Consider the following 23,443-nt stretch of genomic DNA (forward strand, 5'->3'; position numbering starts at 1 on the left):
CTCTACCTATCCAAAAGCAAGTTAACATCAGCAGTCATCTCGGGGCCTTTTACAAGCATATCCGTCGCATGTGAGCAACTACCTGGCCCACCAATGTCTGTGGACCATCCACTGATGTCACACTCATGGGTGGGCAACAGGCACAGGCCAGCCTCTCCCTCGAAAATCTGTTCCTCAGTGACACAGGACAGTGAATGATTAAGCGCACAAGGCCAGGCAGGGGCACTAAGGCTCGTGGGCGTTCCAGCCATGTGACCAAGTGCAGGGTCACTGCTCCACCTCTGAGAGGTGGTGATTTCCTGGCACAGAACCGGAGTGGGGAACCAGCAGGTGCTGGAGGGTGGGGCAGGGCTCAGAACAAGACCGCACACCGCTGTTTGGTTCGGGAGGAATATCACCCTGATTTTTAAAATCTGAATCCTAGAAGGGGACCCACAAGCTCCATGTGTCTGCCACGACACCCCACCACACACCCAGATGTGACACTGACGCTGAAGGGCATCGCGCTCTGGGCCACGAAGGCGGACGGAGCGCAGGCATCGGAGCGAGGGGCCAAGGCTCCCCTGGAAGAGCGATGTGCGGCCAGACCGCAGAAGTGGGGGCTGGGGTCAGAGTCCCAGGCTGGCTACAGTAGCTTGTATCTTAGATGCCAAAACCACTTGAAGTAGCGAGGAGGAAATGACATGACCAAATGATACTCCAAATCCACGAACCCCAAGGAAAGCTCTCCAAAACAGTTCATGAGCTTGCAGGATGGAAGCACCCGAACTTGTACTTACATCACTCAACACGCAAGCCCTCGAACACAGTTCCCTCGGGCATTATTTCTCAAAGCCACCCAGAATGTAGTCCAGCAAATCCAAGCGTCCGAGAAAGACGGCAACAGGGGAAAGGGAACAAGGCCCGACAAGACGGAGGGGGGAGCGCGGGCGCACGGTCGGGTCGGACAGGGTAGGCGAGTTGGGTGGAGAGGGGCTCTCCACCCCGACAGACCCAGAGGAGCCAGGCCCAACGACCCCCGCGTGACGCCGCCCGCCAGCCCAGGTTCAGCCTGGACTGCCGACTGCACTCGCTGACCCCACAAGAGAATTCTGCTCTGACCTGCTCCTGACACCCAAGTCAGGCCACTGGGGTCTGAGAAGCAGAAACTAAAGGGTAGTCCACATTCTTGGACGGTATTTCTCCCAGATGTCAGTTGTGGGTCCACTTCACACATTTCTAAAGAGCTCTGCTTCCCAGGACTAACGATGCACTTTGTCAACCTATTTCCTTGGACCAGGCTCCTGTCCTCTCGGAGAAGCTGAAGCCAGTCTGTTCAGCAGAGTTTCCCAGGATCCTTTACCTGACAGTGAAAACACTGACCCAACCTTACCTGGCCGTGTCTATGCCTAACAGCTGCTTTCCAAAACCAAGAGCACACCGATTAGGGTACATACCAATATACAGAGAATGAAGCAAAAAAGCAAAGCAAGGGAACAAGTAACATCAAAGTCAGAAGAAGGATTAACTTAGGGCAGGGCGGATCTAAAATACTGATAACACTCAATTTCTAAACCTAGGTGATCAATATGCAGGAACTTCTGTTACTATTATTATTCTACAAACTTTACACACTTCAGGGTTTTCAAATTGAGGCATAACTGACGTACACTGTATCAGTTTCAGGTGTGCAACATAACAATTTGCTGTTTGTACACGTTACAAAAGCATCACTGCAGGCCTAGTTAACACCAGGCACCACGCCTGCTTACAAAATGTTTCGCCTTGTGATAAGAACTTTTAATATTTACTCGCTCAGCAACTTCCACATCTAGGATACAGTGTTACTAACTGTAGTCATCATGCTGTGCATTACACCACCAGGACCTACTTCTTTTATAACTTAAAGTTTGTAGCTTTTGATCCCCTTCACTCATTGCTCTGAGCCCCCAGCCCCTGGCTTTGGCAACCACCAATCTGTTCTCTGTATCTATGAGCTTGTTTGTTTGTTGTTGTTGTTTACAATTTCATATATAAGTGAGATCATACAATATTTGTCTTATTCTGTCTGACTTATTTTACTTAGCATAATGCCCTCTAGGTCCAACCATGTTGTCACAATGGCAAGATTTCCTTCTTTTTTATGGCTGAGTAATATTCACGCGTGCGCGCGCGTGTGCGTGCGTGCGTGTGTGTGTGTATCAGATCTTCTATATCCATTCATCTCTCACTAGGCACTTAGGTTGCTTCCATGTCTTGGCTATTACAAATAATGCTGCAATGAACATGGGGGTGCATAAATCTTCTCAAATTAGTGTTTTCATTTTCTTCGGATAAATACCCAGGAGTGGAATTGCTGGATGGTATGGTAGTTCCATTTTTAATTTTTTGAGGAACCTCTGCACTATTTTCCACAGTGGCTACACGAATTTACATTCCCATCAGCAGTGCACGAGGGTTCCCTTTTCTCCACACCCTCTCCAGCATTTGGTGTTTGTAGACTTTTGGATGACGGCCATTCTGACCACTGTGAGGTGGTACCTCATTGTGCTTTTGATCTGCATTTCCCTGAGGATTAGTGATGTTGAGCATCTTTTCACGTACCTGTTGGCCATTTCTATGTCTTTTTTGGGAAAATGTCTTGTCAGATATTCTGCTCATTTTTTTTAATCAGATTTTTTGCTATTGAGCTCTCTATATATTTTGGATATTAACCCTTTATTAGATATATGATTTGCAACTATATTCTCCCATTCAGTAGGTGGCCTTTCATTTTGTTGACCGTTTGCTGTGCAGAAATTTTTAGTTTGATGTAATCCCACTTGTTTATTTTTGCTTTTGGTGTCAGATTCAAAAAATCATCCCTAAGACCTATGTCAGGGAGCTTACCACCTATGTTTTCTTCTAGGAGTTTTATGGTTTCAGGTCTTACGTTGAAATCTTTACTCCATTTTGAGTTAGTTTTTGTGAATGGTGTAAGACAGGGGTCCAGTTTCATTCTTTTGCATGTAGCTGTCCAGTTCGCCCAACACCATTTATTGAAGAGACTGTCTTTCTCCACTGTGTATTCCTGGCTCCTCTGTCATAAAATTAATTGACCATATGTGTGTGGGTTTATTTCTGGGCATTCTATTCTGTTCCAATGATCTATGTGACTGTATTTCTGCCAACATCATGTTATTTTGATTACTGTAACTTGGTATAGTAGTTTGAAATCAGGAAGCGTGATGCTTCCAGCCTTGTTCTTTTTCAGGACTGCTTTGTCTTTTCAGGGTCTTTGTGGTTCCATACAAATTTTAGGACTGTTTGCCCTATTTCTGTGAAAAAAGCCATTGGAATTTTGATAGGGATTGCACTGAATCTGGAGATTGCTTTGGGTAGTATGGAAATTTTAACAACATTAACTCTTCCAATCCATGAGCACAGAATATCTTTCTATTTATTTGTGTCTTCTTCAGTTTCTGTCATCAATGTCTTACAGTTGTCAGTGTACAGGTCTTTCACCCCCTTGGTTAAATTTATCCCTAGGTATTTTATTCCTCTTGAGACAGCTGTAAATGAGATTGTTTTCTTTTCTTTTTTTTTTTTTTTTTGGCTGCGTTGGGTCTTCTTTGTTGCTGCATGCGGGCTTTCTCTAGTTGCGGTGAGCGGGGACCATTCTTCGTTGCGGTGCGCGGGCTTCTCATTGCAGTGGCTTCTCTTGTTGCAGAGCACAGGCTGTAGGCGTGCAGGCTTCAGTAGTTGCAGCACACAGGCTTCAGTAGTTGTGGCTCATGGGTTCTAGAGCACAGGCTCAGTAGTTGTGGCGCACAGGCTTAGTTGCTCCGCGGCATGTGGGATCTTCCCAGACCAGGGCTCGAACCCGTGTCCCCTGCATTGGCAGGCGGATTCTTAACCACTGTGCCACCAGGGAAGTCCTGAGATTGTTTTCTTAATTTCACTTTCTGATTGTTCATTATGAGTACATAGAAAGGCAACAGACTTTTGTATACTGATTTTGTATCCTGCAATTTTACTGAGTTTATTGGTTCCAACAGTTTTATTGCTGGAGTCTTTAGGATTTTCTATCTGTAATATCATGTCATCTGCAAATAGTGACAGTTTTACATGTTTTTAAACATTCTTCTATACATATAGGTTTCACAATTTAAAAAACGTATCAAAATGCCAAGGGCATTTTTCACAGAACTAGAACAAATAATTTTAAATTTTGTATGGAAATACAAAAGACGCCAAATGGTCAAAACACTCTTGAGAAAGAATAACAGAGCTGGAGGAATCACGCTTCCTGACTTCAAACTATACTGTACGGTAACCAAAACAGCATGGTATTTGCACAAAACAGATGTATAGATCAATGGAACAGAGTAGAGAGCCCAGAAATAAGCCCACGCACTTATGGTCAATTAATCTATGACAAAGGAGGCAAGAATATACAATGCAGAAAAGACAGTCTCTTCAATAACTGGTGCTGGGAAAACCGGACAGCTACATGTAGAAGAATGAAATTAGAACATTCATTCTCTAACAGCATATAAAAAAATAAACTCAAAATGGATTAAACACCTAAACGTACGACTGGAAACCTTAAAACTCCTAGAAGAAAACATAGGCAGAACACTCTCTGACATAAATTGTAGCAATATTTTCTGTCTCCTAAAGCAAAGGAAACAAAAGCAAAAAGAAACAAAGGAGGCCTAATTAAACCTAAAAACCTCTGCACAGCAAAGGAAACCATCAACAAAATGACAACCTACTGAACAAGAGAAAATATCTGCAAATGATAGGATGAATACAGGGCTAATATCCAAAATATACAAACAGCTCAAACAGCTCAGTATCAAGAAAACAAAGACCTGAATAGACCTTTTTGCAAAGAAGACACACAGATAGCCAACAGGCACATGAAAAGATGCTCAACATCGTTAATCATCAGGGAAGTACAATCAAAACCACAATGACATATCACCTCACACGTGGCAGATGACTATCACCAAAAAGGCCGCAAATAACAAGTATTGGCGAGGATGTGGAGAAAAGTGCACCTCATGCACTGTGTGTGGGAATGTAAATTAGTGCAGCCACTGTGGAGAACAGTGTGGAGATTCCTCAAAAAACTAAAAATAGAGCTACCACACAACCCAGCAATTCCACTCCTGGGTATTTATCCAAAAACCCCAAAAACACTTATCTGAAAAACTACATGCACCCCACTGTTCATAGCAGCACTATTCACAATTGCCAAGACACGGAAACAACCTAAGTGTCCATCAGCGGATGAACGGATAAAGAAGATGTGGTAAGGGACTTCCCTGGCACTCCAGTGGTTAGGACTCTGTGCTTCCACTGCAGGGGGCACAGGTTAGATCCCTGGTCAGGCCAAAGAAAAAAATAAATAAATAAAAGATGTGGTAAATGTATACAATGAATGTTACTCAGCCATAAAAAAGAATGAAATAATTCCATTTGCAGCTACATGGATGGACCTACAGAGTATTATGCTTAGTGAAATACACCAGACGAATACTGTATGATACCACTTGTACGAGAACTTTAAAAAATAAAACAAACATATGTATATAGCAAAACAGAACCAGACTCACAGATATAAAGAACAAATTAGTGGTTACCAGAGGGAAGGAGGAGGGGCAAAATAGGGGTAGGGGACTTAGAGACACAAACTACTATGCATAAAACAGATAAGCAACAAGGATATAATGTACAACACAGGAAAACAGCCAATATTTTATAATAAATATAAATGGAGCATAACCTTTAAAAATTGTGAATCACTACACTGTACACCTGAAACATACATTTTACCTCAACTATACCTCAATTAAAAAAATCAACACAGTGGCTTCAAACTCCAGTCGATTTTCATACAAACGTGCACATGCCCACACACACACGCAGAGACAGATTCCTATCCATCCAGCTACCCTCTCTCTATCCATCTACCACCGATCTATCCATCCATCCATCTAAAATCTATCTACTTATCATCCACCTACCTCTCCAACCATCATCCATCCACCCATCCATCTATCCACCCATCCATCCATCCATCCATCATCCATCCATCTATCCACCCATCCATCCATCCACCCATCCATCCACCCATCCATCCATCATCCATCCATCCATTATCCATCTAACCACCCATCCATCCACCCATCCATCCATCCACCCATCCATCTATCCACCCATCCATCCATCCATCCATCTATCCACCCATCCATCCATCCATCTATCCACCCATCCATCCATCCATCTATCCACCCATCCATCCACCCATCCATCTATCCACCCATCCATCCATCCATCCATCTATCCACCCATCCATCATCCATCCATTTATCCATCCATCCATCTAAAATCTATCTACTTATCATCCACCTACCTCTCCATCCATCATCCATCCCTCCATCATCCATCCATCATCTCTTATTTTCACAACTGCTCCCCTCATCACTATCCCAACTGCCATTTCCTGAGAGAAGTTATTCTGACCAAATGAGGTCAGATTCCTCATTATAAGATTCTTCAGTAATCATGTACCACTACTTAATTTTTTTTTTTTTTCCCATGCTGCACAGCAGTGGGATCTTAGTTCCCCGACCAGGTATTGAACCCGGGCAGCCGGCGATGAAAGCACAGTGTCCTAACCACTGGACCGCCAGGGAATTCCCTGTACCGCTACTTAAAAGCACTAATTCCAGCTACAAATTTTACCTTTATCTCTGTGATTGGTTGAATATTATCTACCTGTCTTTTTTAAATGCAACCCTCGCGAAGGGCTACATCTTTGTATCTCCAGCATTCGGCACGGTGCCTGGCACATAACAGTCTGACCTAGCAAACAGTGCTAAATGAACAAACGAACAAACACTACTACAACCTTAGGTCAGGGACTATCTTGTCCTTGGACTGTGAAACCACACTGGCACCGGTGTCCTGGCCCTCAGACCCACTCCCCACACAGCTCCTGGCAAGCGAATCCTGGGAGGAGCCTAGCCGTGCCGCCCCCTGCGCCCAATACCCAGGACTGGCCGTCTCTGGAAGTGGCCGTCACATCTTCACTCCACAAAGAGACGCTCCTGGCCAGTCTCATTTCTCTCCCTTCCAAACCTCAAACCCCACAGCAAGGAGTAGAAAATGACTTCGTCTCCTTACATACTGTCCTCTTATCTCTGCCCTGTCCCTCTGACCTGAAATGCTTGGGCCGGTTTCCACTCATCCCCTAAGCCTCATCCCAAGTATAAATGGTACAGGAAGCCAGGAGGTACAGGAGGCCAGGAGGTACAGGGGGCCAGGAGGTACAAGAAGCCAAAAGTACAGTAGGTACAGGAGGCCAGGAGGTACAGGAAACCTCCCCTAACCTACTCAAACCATGTCAGACACTCCTCTTCTGTGCTTCAAAAGACTGTGTATTATGGCTTTTGTTGGACTTTCCAGACTGTGTACTATTATGCTTCAATGTAGTTCTCAACACGTTCCGAGCCTCTTCTTGAATGCAAACAGCATTTTAGTTCATTATTTAATCCCCAGAAAACAGCACAGCATCCAGCATGTTAACTATTTACTAAATGCTTGATATATGACTACATGGATACATAAACAGTGAGTCACTTTACAAAATCACCATTGAAAATTTAAAGATCTTAGACCGCATGACATAACGAAAAGATCCCACAGGCCCCAACAAAGATCCCATCTGCTGCAACTAAGACCCGACACAGCCAAAAAAAGAAAAGGAAAATAAATAAATATTAAAAAAGAAAATTTAAAGATCTTTACACTCTTCCCCGTCAGGTAACTCACACACCTGAATTCCCTGTAGATATTATTAAAAGCAAGTGATGCTCCCAGTCTCTTGAAAGCATTGGGGTGAAGTGCAAAGCTGTACAGTCGCTTGAAAAGTGATTTGGTGTTTACTGGACTGTTTTCCTGCTGCTGCGGTGTTGTCTGCTTAATGGACCATTTGAGGAATTCTTGAATACACCGACCACAAAAATCTCTTAAAGTACTGTCAGCTGGGTCCACAATTCCATCCTGAAACAAAGCATAAAATGACAACTGAATACCTTGGTCTGCCTCTGAGCATAACTGAAGTATGTTATGAAAATTAATTTAGACCACTATTAAGGAAAAAAACAGACACTAGTCAAGCCAATCTGATTGTCTAGAATCTAGACTCTAATAACAAATTCCTTTTGACATAATGAAAAGTTTCTTCTAAACAAATTAAGAAACTGAAATATACATGAAAAAAGAGAATACTTTAATTGTACAGCAACAAAGCAGACTTTCCTTCCCCTGAAGAAACACAATGATTATATCCTAAAAACTTCTGTTGTTGATTCTACCTCATAACATTATCTGAAATGCTTTATTTATTGAGGATAAATAGAATAAGACCCTTGCAAGTTTCAAGGAAACTGTAACGCTACACAAAGAAAGATAGTAGAGATGTGGTTCTAAAAGTAGAACTTTCTATCAGAGCAATCTCCAGAAAGGCACAGTCTCTAAATACTTGAAAAAACAGCTAAGGAAATTTGAGTGCTTTTGTTTCTCTCTTAGATCCACACAGGAAAAGTTTAACTTGAGAAAGTACACGGAAACTGAAATAAGGGGATTCTTTCTAACATGCCTGGTTCCTTGCTACGTGCAACACCTTTGATCACAGTGCGAATCAGAATTCACGGAGGTGATGGTAATGCACCGCGGAAACAGGCAGAGGAGTGGGCAGCAGGGGCACGAGTGTGCTGGAGCGCGCCAGCCTCCACCTCCGCCTTCACCTCTTCTTTTCTTTCCGTAAACTCTCTCATGTTACATTTCCACTGCCACCTGGTTTTTTCCTGAAGCCCTGACTTAAGCTACCTTCAAGGATCAAAAGGGGAAAAGAAACAGCTAAGATAGAAACTTTAGAATAGAAACATTAGAATAAATCCGTCTGAGTGAAATAAGCCACAAGTTAAATTTAATTAAATGGATCTGTCATAGGCAGGTTTCACACTAGACACTGCAGGGAATTAAACCACAGGTACAATGATGTCATCAGCCTAATTACAAATGTTCAGTAACTCCCACTGCCCACAAGTGGCAGCCAGTTAGGCAACCTCTGAGAGGGAAAGGAGCTGTGTTAGTAACTACACACACAACAGGGGCAACAGGGGCAACAGGGCTGGCCTGGGCAAACTGCAACGGATGGTGGCCCTACATGCAACGACACACCTCACCTCAAACTTAACAGAAAGTGACCCACAGATTCAAACAAATCAGTCTGCAAAAACATGGAATTAAAGGATGTTTGTTTGCACAAACTTGCTATGTGTTCAACTGGGCATTTTTTTTAAAAATTTATTTATCTATTTTTGGCTGTGTTGGGTCTTCGGTGCTGCACGCGGGCTTTCTCTAGTTGTGGCCAGTGGGGGCTGCTCTTCCTTGCGGCGCGCGGGCTTCTCATTGCGGTGGCTTCTCTTGTTGTGGAGCACAGGCTGTACGCACGCGGGCTCAGTAGTTGTGGCTCACGGGCTTAGTTGCTCCGCGGCGTGTGGGATCTTCCTGGACCAGGGCTCGAACCCGTGTCCCCTGCACTGGCAGGCGGACTCTTAACCACTGCGCCACCAGGGAAGTCCCTCAACTGGGGATTTTGATTCCAAAGTCAGTATATGCCAAAACAAAAGTATAGGTTAAAATAATAGGTAAACATCAATTAAGATGATATTTAAAGAAATCAAATGTAGTTATTTGCACGAGTTCAGAATATTAAAATCAGATCAGTGTGGAAAGACAGTAAGGCTTTAGCTGACCTCACTGCCTCTGCCCGCAGTGAGCCAGTGACCCCACCCTAACAATTCCACCTCTACTGTCTCAGGACACTTCTATGTAAATGGTGAACTGCGATGTCTAGGGGTTTTGAGTTACTGAATCTGAATGCAGGAGGAAACAGGACCAGCTCAAAAAATTCCTTTTACTCTGAACTAGTACATCATAGTTTAAATAAAAAAAAAAAAAAAAAAGAGGATACTGCAACTCTGATAGAAGTCCAAGAACATTCTTATTCACCCTTTGCACCCTCAACACACACACACACAGCCTTAATGTAGATGAAGTCTGTCAAATTTATAACCATCCTCCCAAAAGGAACAAAACAAAAACATCTATTTGCTTGTAGCTATTTAAAAGTATCACTTAATAAGCACAGCACCTTGTTCATTAAATGCCATCTCACCAAAACAAAAGAAAAAAGATGATCCAATCTAGCTAGATGTTACATTTTGATACCTTGACAGGTAGCTTTTCTTAAAGTTCTGAGTATTGATCACATATAACCAGCTGATGGGAACAGCAGGAAAAGAACCATCACTCACCAGTATTGTTTCTAGTAAGGCAACAGTGTCCTGACTCTCAAATTTCTTATTGTTGGTGAACCAGTGAATCAGCTGCATAACTAGAGGTTCATACAGTTGCCTCGGCACCTGAAGGAGTAATAACATCAGAATTTACTTTTTTCATGTAAATTTTATATCAGAGAGAGTTCTATTTATGTGACAGGAGCAAAATTAAGCATAATACTGCTGTGGTTATATTAGTTTCCTTCTCTAGTTAAATTCTGTGACGAACACGGTCTAACTTCTTCCTAAGAGTCCGGCAAAGAAAAATACGCACCCCAAGACTTACTGCTCCTCTAACGAGGAGGGCAATTAGGGTCGACAGTGACGGTTTCTATCATTCATCCTGACTAACCTGATCCTGAGCTGAACAGAAGGCATTCTGTTCACACCCCCGTGGTGACAAAGCAGAAGCCAGGTCAGCGTCCTCTGCACACAGACTTCCAGGCTATATCACAGAACAAGAGGAGAAGAGGCACCGCCCCTCCCCCTCCGCTGCCCTGCCGAAAGAAGGGAAACTAGTCTTTACTCCTTGGAGATGCGGGTTCTCACCCTAACCTTCGCAAATGTAAATACAGTCTCTCCAGGGCCCAGAGAGCCCTGTGGGTGTCTGGCTCCTACAATCCAGGGCGGCTCCCAGGCCTGGAGAGAAGTTTTACTATCCTTTTGGATCAGAGCAATTTCCTGAGACAAATGGTTATGCATCTAACCCTCATTCTCTATGAAGAGTAAATGTTCACAGCCCGAGTGAAGGGGAACATTCCCAATCTTCATGTCTCACAAGGCTGGCCCTACAGGAGCACTGAGAAATCTAGCGGAGTTCTACTTCCCCGCTGATACTCAGCTTAAGAACAAAGCACGTGGTATGGACACCACATCAAAAATCACGTGAGGGATGTCCCTGGCAGTCCACTGGGGGACCGCGTGCTTCCACTGCACGGGGTGTGGGTTCCATCCCTGGTCAGGGAACTAGGATCCCGCATAATGCTTGCTGCGGCCAAAATATAAAATAAAATTTAAAAATTAAAAAAAAAAAAAAAAAAATCACGTGAAATGTCTGGGGCTCAGACTAAACAACAAGTTCTCTTGCACCCGGGTATTTCTCCAAAAAATATCTTTCTAAACTTTGAAGCAACTTTTAGACTTAATCAAAGTAAAAGAATCTTACCTTTCAGTTTGGAAATTTAACCTGGTCTTAAAGCATCACTTTTTTTTTCCCCCCCAAAAGAATTATTTTGTATTCTTAGAACATAAATTATATATATGTACACACGCACCATTTATAGAAAATGTAGAAAACCAACTACAATCCTACATCCAAAAGGTAACCACTGTTAACATTCAAAACCACTGTTAACTCAGTATATTTTATTTATACACATTTAAATATATGTATACACGTGTGTAAAAATATACACTTTTGTAACCACTTTTCTGCCCCTTAATTTTGAATACTTTCCATGTAAATACATATCTTTATTAGATGCCTGCTATCTTTATTAGATGCCTGCTATCTCATATATGGATAAACCATGATCCAGTTACCCAAATCCTGTTGTTAGAAATGCAGTATTTCTAGTTTATGTCTGTCTTATACACACCACTCTGAACACCTCTCTGGACAAGGGCTGCTGTCCACACTCCCACCTGCCAGGACTCACAAGCCCCTTTCCCTACAAGCTTGGCAGCACTAAACACTGCCAATTTTTAAAATATTTGACAACTGCTGTAATCCATACCATTTTAATTTGAATTTCCTTGTTTACTAAACAGGTTGAATATTTAAAACATATTTAATTGGCCATATGTACTTCTTTGTTCACGAGCTGCCCATTTTTGTTCTTTATCCATTTGCCCATTTTAAAATCTTATTATCTTCAGCACAATGTGGAAAAAAAAATTTCCCTACATCAGGTGTATGTCAAAACTGTGGGTTTTGTGCCATTCAGTGGTTTTAAATACTTATAAAGTCAGAACTATCAACACACTAACAGTTTTCTTCCACAGATCTCCCTTCAATACCTTGTATGAAAATGTCCCTTTCTACACAAACTGTATGGAAAGACACCTATAATGTAATGATAAAATCCACCCAAGTAGCAGAAATCACATTTTACATAAAAGAAAGCATTTTTGAATGCTATAATCCTACTTTTTATCTGTAAAACAAAATTTATATGTATGCTTATAAAAATTTATATAAAATTTATATGTATGCTATGTTTTACAAAGATCTAGGAGTATTTTCACCAAACTTTCGGCAGAGGATACAGTGGCTTTTCCTGGGGAATAATGGTGGGAAAGGGGTGATGACATGGAGGTTCACTTTTAGCATCATATGTTTCTATATTAATTAGTATATTTTGCCAATGAAAAAGACCATCCCAATCCAAAGATACACACAGACATGCTATAATTCATCACAGTTTTCTATATTTCTAGAGTTTATTTTTCCTTCTAAATCCTTTTAATTTGAAATTAACCTCTCATATGTTAGTCAAATGCTCTAATAGAATTTATTAAATGTTCCGTTTCTAACTTAAAAAGCCCATTTTACCACACATACAATATTTATGTGTACACATGGGTCCACTTACCAACTGCCAGACAGTCCCACTGACATATCTGTGCATAAGTTCAACCCCATTATAATTAACATGGCTTCTTCTTAATGTCTGTTAGGGCAAGAAACCCTTCAGTACCCGACCCTGCCAAAATTTTTCTTGGCTAGGCTCCAGCAATTATTCTTCCAGATTACTTTTGACGTTCAAAATGAAATTCCGGGATTTTTGCTGGAACGATACCAAACTTACTGAACGATTTGGAAAGAGCTCAAATTTTTTCAGTATTGATTCTTTTTTTTTTTGGCCACGCCGCCCAGCTTGCAGGATCTTAGTTCCCCGACCAGGGATCAAACCCGGGCTACCTGCAGTGGAAGCACCAAGTCCTAACCACTGGCCTGCCAGGGAATTCCCTCAATATTGATACTTCAGGTACACATCACTTTCATTTTATATTCATAAAATATATGTTTGCCTGGCATATTAAAGTTTTTTCCTAGATGTTTTATTTTACTTCATTTTATTTTTTACGCTGCGCCATGTGGCTCGCGGGATCTCAGTTCCCCAACCAGGGACTGAACCTGGGCCACAGCAGTGAAAGTCCAGAATCCTATCCACTGGGCCACGAGGGAACTCCCCCAGACGTTTTATTATTATTACATTTTTTGATGCTGTTATGAATGTTATGTTGTAAACATATTTTCCAAGTGGTCAATGCTACAATAGAATATGAGACATATTAGAACACTAATACGTGAGAATTCTATTTTGTAATTCATCAGCTTTCTCCTTTATTAATTCTTAGATTTACCAGTTGATACTCTGTGCTTTCCATATTTTTTTAAAACTGTATTCAAAATAATAATTTTTTTCCTTCCTTTCTCCGACGTCCCTGACCTCAGGGACCTCATGGCCTGATGAGAGACCCAGAGGCTAACCAGTGCAAATAACTTACTAAACACACAGGAAGCCATTCTGAGCAACCACTCCACACGCAGGCCCTGCTCTGGGTCGGGGCTGGAGGTGCCTGTGAACAGGCCACGTCACGTCTCACCCCAGCACCCACCTCAGCCGAAGCACAAGGCAGCATCACTGCGTCATGGCTGGGGAGGATTTGGCTGTGATATTCAGGTAAACATTCTTCATCATTTTTTTAAAGACAAAATTAAACTATTCCTGATTTACCAAAACAAAATACCTTCTTGGCCTATGTGAAGAGAATCGCTGCTTATGAAACCTATTTCTGTGGTAAATTTCCAGTTTTACCCCAAAATCCTATTTAATCATGGTGCATCTTAAGGCACTGCTGGACTGTATTCGCTCACATATATACTGAAGGATATTCCATCTATATTTTTAAGTGAGTTTTTCATTTAGTTTTCTTTTTTATGTGTGCACCCTTACATCAGGGTTCTGCCAGCTTCATAAAATAAAGAATCTGAATGTCTTCCGTGTCCCAGCAGCAAAGGAGAATCCTGTCCAAAAAGCCACGAGGAAGAGATGACCTGCTGAAATCTCCAAGTGCCCCCGACTGCTGGCCACGGCCCCTCCTCTCTTCTTCACCCCTACGTGGCAGAGCCGGTAGCAGAATCAGCCTTAGGGGCTAGACTCTCGTAATTAATTCCTTAATTCCTGAATGAATTACTCTCCTAACTTAATTCCTTAGGGCCTATCCCTGAGGAAGTAAGCCAGAGTCGGAAGGGCAGCAGCCAGGCGGCAGGTTTTCAAAGACCCCAGAGTGGTCCCAATGTGCAGCAAGCTTTGACCATCACTGAACTAGACAGGACTTTTAAAAAAAATTTTGTAACTGTTTCAAATTCAAAGTCATGCACTTACCTGATCTACATCACATGCCAGTCGAAGCAGCACAGGAAAAGTGCGCTTATAGAGCTGGTGCATGGGTGGGGGGCCCAGGCCACTGTCAGGCATCTGAGTGGCTTTTCCCAGCATAAACATGACAATGCTGTGCAGAAGTTCACAGGCTGCAACCTGAAACAGGCCAGGGGTCCAACAAAGGTTAAGAGCATTTTGAAATGCTACACAATGTAGCCCTTTAAAAAGGAAAACTTCTGCAGCAGATAACTATCCCACCCAAAAATAGATGAACCGGAAGTGGCACTTCTTGTTGTATAAAATTCATGCTTCCGTTCACTTTGATCTGGAGCCAACGGTGAAGAACTGAGATTTAAAAGATTTAGACATCAGGACTAATACATTCGTAAGAAACGTATTTCCATGCTGCCGTATCACAGAACTCTGCTTCATGTGTTAGCACACTTTCAACTGTGACTTTCAGTAAATATATTTTTAAAGCACAAATTTTGGAAATGTACAGATTAATATAAAGACTTGAGATTATCTGTTTCTAATCTCCCAGGTTGAAGAGATCGTCAAGCACAGACTAAAACTCCCTTTTCAACGCCCTCTGTACTGTCTTCTATCAGGAAGAGTTCTAGTGTATTCATGTTCTGCCAGGTTATCGTCTATTATTCAGATAATTTATGTTTAACTTCCATTTTCCAAGGACACATACTTCTGATAACTGAATAGTTTCCTGATTACTATACTAGAGAAAACACAAAATCCGTGAAACACAATACGTGTTTCCTAACGAACACACGTCTAACCACAGCGGGTGATCAGTGAGTACTTTGGTTTGTCTGTCGCCGGCCGAGAGTGCCAGCTCTGTGACGCGCGGCAGGAACGGGTCCAGGTGGATGATGGGCTTCATGTCCGCGAAGGGCACTGCGAAGCCGAGCCTCCTCTCTCTGTCCCAGGCCACACAGCGCCTGGCCCTCTCCTCGGGGGACACTGCTGTCAGAGAGATGCAGAGCGCTTTCGGTCAGTCCCTCCTCGCTCCAGGACGGCCCCTGGTTCACCCACTCCTGCTCTGTTTACCACGCATGTACAAACCACCACACACTGTTTCTGAATTTGACTTAAAAGCAAGCTATTTTTAAACAAGTCTAATAGTCTGGAATGTTTAATTTCCAATTTCAGTAAGAGTTACTCTTCTGCGGAAAAATGATAAATGCACAATACTCTAATTAAGTATCTCCTTTATAACACTTATTTTCCTAATAGAGGCTCTGACTTCTGAAATGCCAAAATCACCAATACATTTAATATGAAATTTTAAAGGTAAAAATACCAATTTTTACTAATCAAAAATGCTAATTCCGATCAAAAACAACTTAAATTATCCAAGTATTAAGGATATCAGGTTAAAAAAGATAACTCTGAACTCCTGACACAATGTTTAATATAAAGGTGCATCCAGCTAGATTCTGCTTCAGAAAGGAAAAGACCCCAGACCCCAGCGCATGAGCACAAAGAACCCCACAGGCTGCAGGGCACAGTGGAGTGTTCACTCCATCAGGCAAAATAGGGCTGTTCATCCTCTTACCTGAAAACACATAAATGACATATAGGAGCAAATATCAGAACACACCATGACCTGTATGCATCCAAATACATCCATGCGGTTAGTGTGCTTTAAGGAAAGGTCACCTGTTATGAGGTTTTTGCTGATCTGTCCCCCAAGACGGCCAAGCACTTGCACGACTTGAACCCGTATTTCTTCTAAGGACAGAGCTTCATGCTGCAAACACGGTGACAAGTTAAACATCAGAGAGAGTCGTGAGCTGAAAGAAACACTGCTCTACCACCCTCCCCACTGCTGACGCCTCCAATGGCTCATTATATCCTACACGGCACTGCAGTTAATTTTATTGCAAATTCATGAAAAGAAGCCACATCTCTTCCAATTTTGCAGTTAGATGTCCGTTTCCTAGACCATCGGTTCCAAAGTTTTGGCAGGAGCTTTTACACCCTTAAAAAATACTGAGGCTCCCCAAAGAACTTCTGTTTATGTGGGTCGTATTTACCAGTATTTATCGTAAGTTGAAACTTAGATATTATTTAAATAGTTATTTTATTTAAAAACACTAAACCCATGACATGTTAACAAACGATATACTTTCAGGAAAAGTAACGATATATTCCAAATAAACAACCTCAGGCAAGTGGTACTGTTTCCCATTTTCACATTTGTGACAGACTTGCTGTTGGGCTGTAACTGGAAAAGGAGGAGTATTTTAATAGTCTTTCTAGATAACTGGGGTTTTTCTCTGATACGGCTCCAAAACTGACGTGGAAGTTTCTTAAAGGTCAGTCACACAGTCGAATCTGAAACCGCACCAGTGAAGGTTATGTAGTCTCTACCACATTAAATCCATGGGCTTATCTCGCTCTCTGTGGATTTTCACCCACACACGATTTGATTTGAGAACATAATGTACTGTTCATCTGAAAACACTGGTTCCCTGGGTCATGCAGATCTTCCACATGTTGATGCATTTCACCGTACATGTGAAAAAAATTCACATTTGTTAAGTACTGAGAAGCTGCCCAGCTCATGATGGTTACAAGTTTTCCAAAATTTTAATTTTCACTTAAAAGCTAGAATTTAATCACTGGCAACAAATACTCTCAAAGTGCTCTTTGAAGTGACAGGCTCGCTCTCCCCCTTGGAGAAAACGCCTGCCAGCCGCTGAACGGCCAGGCTGTCTATCCCAGCAACAACGGCGTTCACAAGGGAAGGGCTGCTCGGTGCATCCCGGAGGACAACCGCCAGCACCTCCTGCTCCAGCACACGGGGAGGCACACAGCGCGTGCTCAAGGGTCGAGGCTTAAGGAAGCGCTAGGCAACCAACGCACCACCCACCACTCTACAGTGCAAACGTCGACACGTGAAAATATTGATAGTTCTGGCCTTGCACCCGGGGACCCCCTAGGGAAACGGGGTCCTGTGCCTGTAAAGAAATGTGCAAAACTAGAGGCACGCTCAAGTAACTTTACCTTCCTTTACTTATATGTGATAAGATAATTTAAAACCTTTAGACACCGTATTTCTAGTTTCATCCAGGTCTCCCAATCAAAAGCTGTCAAAAATATCGAGATGGGAGGAATTTTCCCTAGAGCTTGCAATATCAGTTCTAGATATTAAAAGTTTTTCAAATTTCCTTTTTCACATCATAGTTAAAAATATTTTCCCTACACTAACTCAATTTTCTCTATTTACATCATTTTTATCTGTTACATTATGTGCCACATCTAAAAAAACTGGTCTCAAGAAATTATCACTGGGAAAAAAAACATAAAAACTGCCATGAACTGAACTTGACAATATGTATTTCAGATTTAATCAGTAAATGAGTCAATCTAACATATCCATAATATCACTATTGCAATTGCTTATTCCAAACAAGAAAACAAGACAATAAACCCGTTAACATAGTTTACATTTTTACTGCTAAATATATATTGAAATTATTTCTATATTGTACTCTAATTGATATGTAAGAACAACTAATATTTTAAATGAAGACTTTTACTTTTCACAAGCATTAGAATCTGATCTCTCTGTTATTTCAGGTAAAGAAAATACAAGGGATTTCTTACTGATGAAATGTTCTTTGTCCTTTTCAGATGCTTTAACACATCTCTCGTAAATCCTTTCTGGGCGGCCCGAGAGAGTGCTGACACTTCCCAGTTACTCCTGGTCTCATCTATCAACAGTAAACAAAAGTCAATTTTAAACAGCACTCATTCATTTATTTAATTAATACAAGGGAAAACACACTACACTGCTATAGAGAGACATTAAAATCCTAATTTAAAGTGCGATTAAAAATGAAATTTCTAGAACAACAATATTAACAGTGGTTGTCTTAGTTTTAAATACCACTGCTGACTAAAAGAAACACGGTTCCTTGGAGAAGTGGCTGACTCCCAGGCTGGGGAGACTGTGCTGGTGAGAAGCGCCAGGAGGGGGCACTGCTCGGGGAGGGGCGCACTCCCACGAGTCCCACACAAGTCACATCTGGGACAGGCTGAGCACAGACATCAGTGGGAGCAGGAAAGGGCTGGACCCACTGAGAATGTTAAGAATCCACAAGTCCCTCCTGACAGGCAGAAATAATGGGTGAAAAAAGAAAGTTATTTCTCACCGTAGAGTGCCAACTAGATAAAAGGAACCATGGAGCTGGAACATCGCCATTGTGCCACTTTTACAGTAATTATCGACTCAGAAGAATCACCAGTGCACAGACACTAAAGCCATCGCGGTGAGGCATCCCTGAGGAATCGGAGCACTTACAGCTGTGAAGCAGCTGCCATTCGACAATCATAAACTTCTACAGAACTTGCAAGTTCAGCACAAAACTTTCCCTCCCGAACCACTTCATGCTAAGGCACCAATCTGACGCCACCACCCCTGAATGGTGTGGGTCCTAACGGACCCTGTCCTACGTGACAGCCACACTACGACCCAGAGGAGGAGGCTGAGCTGCAGACGTGGCCCACATTCACCCTCCCCCCCAGTCGGGCTCCAGTCGGCCCTGACAACGTCTTAGCTTAGAACCACAGGTTACTCAGTTCTCTTGTCTTTTTCATCTCCTTTAAGTGAAACAGTTCTTCAGTGTCCTGGAGTTTTCTGACTTGGACATTTACAAAATTAGATGCCTCCATCTGGGTCTGTCCAATGTTTTCTCACGACTGCGTTCAGGTTCTAGAAACCATTGGCAGCGTCTTGCTAGTGCTTTATTAACAAAACCTTTGGCACCTGCTCACTTTCTCTCAGTGGAGTCACACTTACTTCTCCCAGTGCTGAGACAGCCTGGGAGGACCCTCACAGGGGCGATAACCCCAGCACGCCTCTCCCGGCCCCCAGAAGTGAGACCCGCTGACAGCAGAGCCCGACTCCCCTCTGCTGTTTCTCTGTTCTCCTCCCATCTGTGAGTCTGCGGTGCAGCTTTGCTCACGCCCCATGAGTTAGGCCCCAGGTGGGAACAATCACTAAGAACTGGGGTTTTGGTCTTGGACCTTCTGCAGGTGGATATTAGAAATCTACCCTCTGGTGGCCCCAGATGAAAAGAGGATCTGGTTTTTATTTAGTCTTTATTAAAATGTTTCGGAGCTCAAATTAGTTAAGAATTTCATACACTGGGAAACAACTCTCTGATATGTGGACTGGTCAAGTGTTTTATCTTTGTCTATGACTCAAACTGCGAACTGAAGCCATAAACCCTCATGTGTCTGTGTGTCACCTAAGCCCTGAATTGAGAACAACCTGACTTCTCCTTATGAGTGTGCTGTTCTCCTGTATTTGGAAAGTATTAAGAAATTAGATTATTAAGTCTCTTAAAGGAGCTCTGCTTTTATTTATACAGATAAATAAGCTTGTATAAAATGAATATTCCTAAAATTATCTGAAAATTAAAAAATTGGACTTATGCTTTAAATGTGCCAAACTTTAAAAAAATGCTATAGTCACTAACTCAAAAGCATTTCAGAAATCCATATTCACATAATTAAGGCACATCTTTGGTAAATGAGACAAATTTCATGATTTTAGTTTAAATAAATGTGTTTTCCTATAAGAGTTAAGTACAATACAAGCATACATCTTATTCTACTTGGGTTTGTTTTTCCTATACTTATTTATATACTTATTATACTTATTCAGGCTTACAAACCCAATAAGCTAACATCACCTCTCATTACATTGTTATTATGGTACAAGACACACAAAATAACACCACCAACCATCTGCAGAATTTTTTCTTCATCACAAACAGCCCTACATAACTCTTAAGATCATGATAAATGCAGTAAGTTTATGTTCAACTAAACTGAATCACTGGACAAACTTTTTACTTCCCCAGTAATTACGTTTTGTAGCATGTCAACTGGAATATAATTTCTATGATCTGCAGCCTTGAAACCTTGGACTGACTGACTTAATTAGTAAATAATCACTGGATACCCACGTAATTCCTAAGTAAAACAGAATACCGAAACACTGATTGCTAAGCATCATTTTTTTTTCTTTCTTTTTTTTTGGCCATGCCACGCAGCTGGTGGTATCTTAGTTCCGCAACTGGGAATTGAACCCAGGCCCCCCTGCAGTGGAAGCGCCAAGTCCTAACCACTGGACTGCCAGGGAAGTCCCACTAAGCATCATTTCTAAGTCTGCGTGCTTTTGTTTCCTGCTTTCTAGGCCGTGAGGAGATGAGGCACGCTGCGCGTGGTGCCATGCGGGATGGATGCGGCTGCAGGCGGGTGTCACGTGTGCTTACAAGCTCCGAGCCTGAGAAACTCCAAGACCTCAGCAGACACTTCTCAAAACCATCCGCTCCGCGTTTTCTCAGTCCAAGAGAAGTCTGGCAGAGAGCTGTAAGTGATAAGCGGACGAGGCTGCAGTGGAAGTAAGAGGGCGTGCTTCTGACTTTCACGGAGGGTGAGCTGCTGCTCACGAAGCAGCGAGTCTCGGCTTCTTGGCGTCCGGCCGTCTTCCCACAACTGGGACTTACTAAGAGCTCACAGAGTTTTGCTTTTGTGGGTTACAACTAGCAACAGTCAGCATACTGGAAGCAGAACCTACTTTTGTAAAGACCTACTGATCTATTTGAAGAACGCATGTTAACACACACGACATCTTAGTACTCCTCTGAAAACAATTGGATCTCACAGACTCCCTGCGAGAGACCCGCTGTTTCAGGTTGTGTCAGTGGGTCCCAGAACATGACAAAACTTGGAACCTGAGTCTGAGAAGAGGCTATGAAACGAGTTACATTCTTAGCAAAGGTCACTCCGTCTTAAAGGACGTGCTTCTCTCTGCCTTACTGATCAATGCCTTTGTCTGTAACGGGCAAAGTTACTCTTTACTTTCTGTGGAATCCACAAGGGAGCAAGGCTTGAGTCTTATCAGAAGCACTTTGAGCAAAAGGTTCAGGCCTTGCACCTCTGTCAGGAGCGGCACAGAGCGGCACTGGGCTCTCAGCAAAGCACATAAGGAGGCGTGCTGTCCACTGGCCCCACTGCTGGCCAGCAGGCTGACGACTGTCTGCCAGGGTCTCCACTGTAAAGCTGCCATCATGCACCCTTGGTGAGTAACATGCGTTGTGGGGTGAGGTAGGCAGGATTTTAAGGTACCCCCATGACCCTACCCGGTGTTACCCCCGTGACTGTGTTCCCTTACACAACAAAGGCAGGTCTAATCTAATCACACGAGCCTCTTGAAAGCAGAGTTTCCTCCAGCGGATGCAGGAGGAAGGGGGACAGACTCCGAGCCTAAGGATTCAAGGCGCACTGCTGGCTGTGAAGGTGGAGGGCCAAAGGCAAGGGGCGGGCCAAGCCGGGACCACCAGCCAGCAAGGAAACGGGGCCTCGGACGCCGCCGACACCCTGCATGAACCTGAGGGCCCTCCCCAGAGTGCCCGGAGAAGGGCCAGACCGGCCCAGCCGGCCCTGAGCAGAGGAGCGGCTAAGCCCACCTGGGCTTCTGACCCAGAGGACAGGGAAACGACAGATGGCATTTCAGCCGCTGGCCCTGTGGTGACTTCTTACACAGCGAGACGAAGCACACAATGAGGCTTCCCGTTTACTCGCTGACTTGTGACTGTACACACGCCAGAGTCCTACACGATTCAGCGGATCATGATCTCCTTCTGGGACAATCTGCCTTGATGCTCAGATTATCCCAAGTTGGCCCGTGACACTTCCCATCATTCTTTGAACACTTCCTTGATTTCTGCATGTTTCAGAAAACAATATTCTAGGTTCCTCTTGTACTTTGCCTATCCAGGCTGGAAGCAGCCACTTCTCCAAAGCCACAACCTGGGGACTAGTTTGCTCGCTGCTACAAAGGTACCACCAGCCCCAGGCAGCCCCTTCCAACGGACAGAAGGACAACAGGTGTGCACGTTACACGTTCCACTTCACCCACCCACACGTGTGCGGGCGCCTGTGCACGTGTGCAGAAGCAGTGAGGCCCGGGACGGGAGGCAGGGCCCTGAGCTCACGCCCGGCCCGATCCCCGAGGCCCTTTAGCTCTTTCTCTCTCTCCCCTCATTGTTCTTGATCCAACTGTTAACGTGGCCGACGTCCCATATGCCGCCCTCCTCGCCTGCCTGGATACCCTGCCCCACCAGGGGGGCCCCCGGTGCCCACCCTCCTCGGCACCGACCACTGGAGGAGGACCTCACGGGACTGACCTCACTGGGAAGACCACTCGCAGTCAGAGGACAGAGCGGCTCCCGCTAACCACAGGCCCATGGGCATGACCATGACGGCACCGCCTGCCATTGGTCCTGGGGGCCCCCTCACGTGAGAGGACATCAGACAAGCCCAGCCGGAAGGACCTCCTCCCAAATCACGGCCCGCAACCTTCAACAACATCAACGTCATGAGAACTGTCCCACACAAAAGGACGCCCAGAGGCACGACAACTAAATGCAAGGCCCGGACTGAATTCTGGCCCCGGAAAAACGCAGCTGAAAGCACAGCTACGAAGGAAGTTAATGGGGCAGCCGAGCAATGTGCACACGGGCTGCAGAGGAGGAAAGTGAGGGATCCACGTCACCCCTCCTGACCTTGACCACGACGATGCCGTCTGTGGTCACGCACAGGAAGCACACGTCGCAATATTCAGGCACACGTGTC

The 23,443-nt window shown here is 43.6% G+C and overlaps 1 protein-coding gene across 7 annotated transcripts in view; it reads right to left on the minus strand.

The window, feature by feature from the left end:
* PRKDC (protein kinase, DNA-activated, catalytic subunit) overlaps positions 1-23,443 on the minus strand; it is a 150,452-nt gene that overhangs the window by 95,445 nt on the left and 31,564 nt on the right. For 6 of the 7 annotated variants that reach the window (XM_068525885.1, XM_068525882.1, XM_068525883.1 and 3 more), the window contains exons 22-27: positions 18,401-18,507; positions 16,448-16,538; positions 15,588-15,751; positions 14,774-14,926; positions 10,356-10,463; positions 7,808-8,034 (exon numbers count right to left, since the gene is read on the minus strand). In XM_068525885.1, the coding sequence (XP_068381986.1) occupies positions 7,808-8,034; positions 10,356-10,463; positions 14,774-14,926; positions 15,588-15,751; positions 16,448-16,538; positions 18,401-18,507 (850 nt within the window). The remainder of the gene's footprint in view (positions 1-7,807; positions 8,035-10,355; positions 10,464-14,773; positions 14,927-15,587; positions 15,752-16,447; positions 16,539-18,400; positions 18,508-23,443) is intronic. The other variant, XM_068525884.1, reaches the window with a different exon arrangement.

Source organism: Eschrichtius robustus, chromosome 17, assembly GCF_028021215.1.
Source record: "Eschrichtius robustus isolate mEscRob2 chromosome 17, mEscRob2.pri, whole genome shotgun sequence".
In the NCBI taxonomy this organism is placed as follows: domain Eukaryota; kingdom Metazoa; phylum Chordata; class Mammalia; order Artiodactyla; family Eschrichtiidae; genus Eschrichtius; species Eschrichtius robustus.